A 1,573-nucleotide genomic window follows, 5' to 3' on the forward strand; every position below is an offset into this window, starting at 1 on the left:
GCAACGGGATTTACGTAAAATTCATATCGACCACTTTCGGGACAACAGACAACGCACATTCATATTGATAGTAAACAAAATGCACAAGTACAAAGATATTTCCTACATCTTAACAGTTTATAGTTAGAGTACATTCGCAAGTACGTTACAACTTATTCAGTACATATGTATACTTTAGAAACAACCCCACTTCAAACAATAGTGATACGGATGTAGGCAAGTAGTGTACTCTATGTTCTCACCATGGTGTCTAGATAGTAGTCGTCGCCCATTTCCCGGATGGTAACCACCTGATCGACAAATGTACTGTGTAGGACACATCAAAAGAAAGTAATAGGTTTTATATCCTTATATTAAAATAGTGACAACCACTGGGAAAACAACTAAATCATCTAAAATGACCACTATGCTTGAGACAACATGAAGATAAGAATAAAACTTATCACTAGGATATGATGTAAGTTGCGGTAGTATACAAACTATCAATAGAGAACATGAAACAATTTCGTGAGTCAGGCTAGATACTGCGGTCCACTCGGGACCTAGAGATATCTGAAACATCCCAAGCTTTGGGATACGTCTAAATTCCAAGAGAGAATATATCATTAGCATTTGAAGTACTTCTCCGAAGTCAATCCATAAAGGAGAACACAACATCCGAACAACCGTTGCACAGGGCACAGTGGAATACCCAAAGCACTGTATATCAGAAAAACAGCACAGGAGAACACAACATCCGAACAACCGTTGCACAGAGCACAGGGGAATACCCAAAGCACTGTATGTCAGTCAAACAGTACAGGGGTAATGCGCACCTGTGCCATTGTCGCAACCTTTAATCTTCGCAGAATAAGGCATTCAGAGCCCTAGTTCACAGCCAACCCATATATGAGTGTACACATACTAAGTATACGCTAGGTCAGGTAAGCAACCAATAGGCCTTCCAAACACACTACGTTAGTCGTCAGCCGGAAGTTCGGTACGCGCCTTTACAACCCAATTGCCAACCGCGTAAACCCTCCTATGTAAGGTATGCATCGAATGTGCACCGCATTTTATGGCTATGGCAGTCTTCTGCCAGGTTTCTGCATGAAGCATCAACTTCAGCTCAGAGACGTATGTCCCTATGGTATCACTTGGGGGTCTGAGTACACACATACCACACACACGAATCCGCCAGAGGTATCTTGCCCACAAACGCCATGGCCAGGGTGGACAGCTTGTGCGACAGGTACAAGCAATCCGTGTAGACCAGAAATGCCACAGATGGATCTATCCGTATGGCTTCATCCCGCAGTACCGGCACAACCGCACGGAATAGCTCAAACATGTCACGGGCGGTGAAGAAGCGCTGGACGGCTGTGTTCTGATCCTCGTCGCAAGCCTGCGAGAGAATAGGTGTGGATGTTACGTTGTTGGGTTGTGGCTTGTGTATAAGGTGTGTTGTGTTGAATAGCTCTATCTGGCTATCGCTATGATGCTGTATATATTTGCGTATATCTAAACGTGTTGCAATATATAGATTCATCCATTACCGTTGTCACGAAAAGTTGAATTTATATATATATATATA

General features: G+C 43.0%; 1 protein-coding gene across 1 annotated transcript; it reads right to left on the bottom strand.

The window, feature by feature from the left end:
- Positions 1-1,132: 1,132 nt before the first annotated feature.
- SARC_15806 (hypothetical protein) lies at positions 1,133-1,384 on the bottom strand (the record flags this gene model as incomplete). The annotated part of the gene is made up of 1 exon (XM_014290082.1): positions 1,133-1,384. A coding segment is annotated over one exon (252 nt), but the record flags the coding sequence as incomplete, so codon positions are not given.
- Between the last annotated feature and the right edge of the window lie 189 nt (positions 1,385-1,573).

This window comes from Sphaeroforma arctica, assembly GCF_001186125.1.
Source record: "Sphaeroforma arctica JP610 unplaced genomic scaffold supercont1.6772, whole genome shotgun sequence".
Taxonomy (NCBI): Eukaryota; class Ichthyosporea; order Ichthyophonida; genus Sphaeroforma; species Sphaeroforma arctica.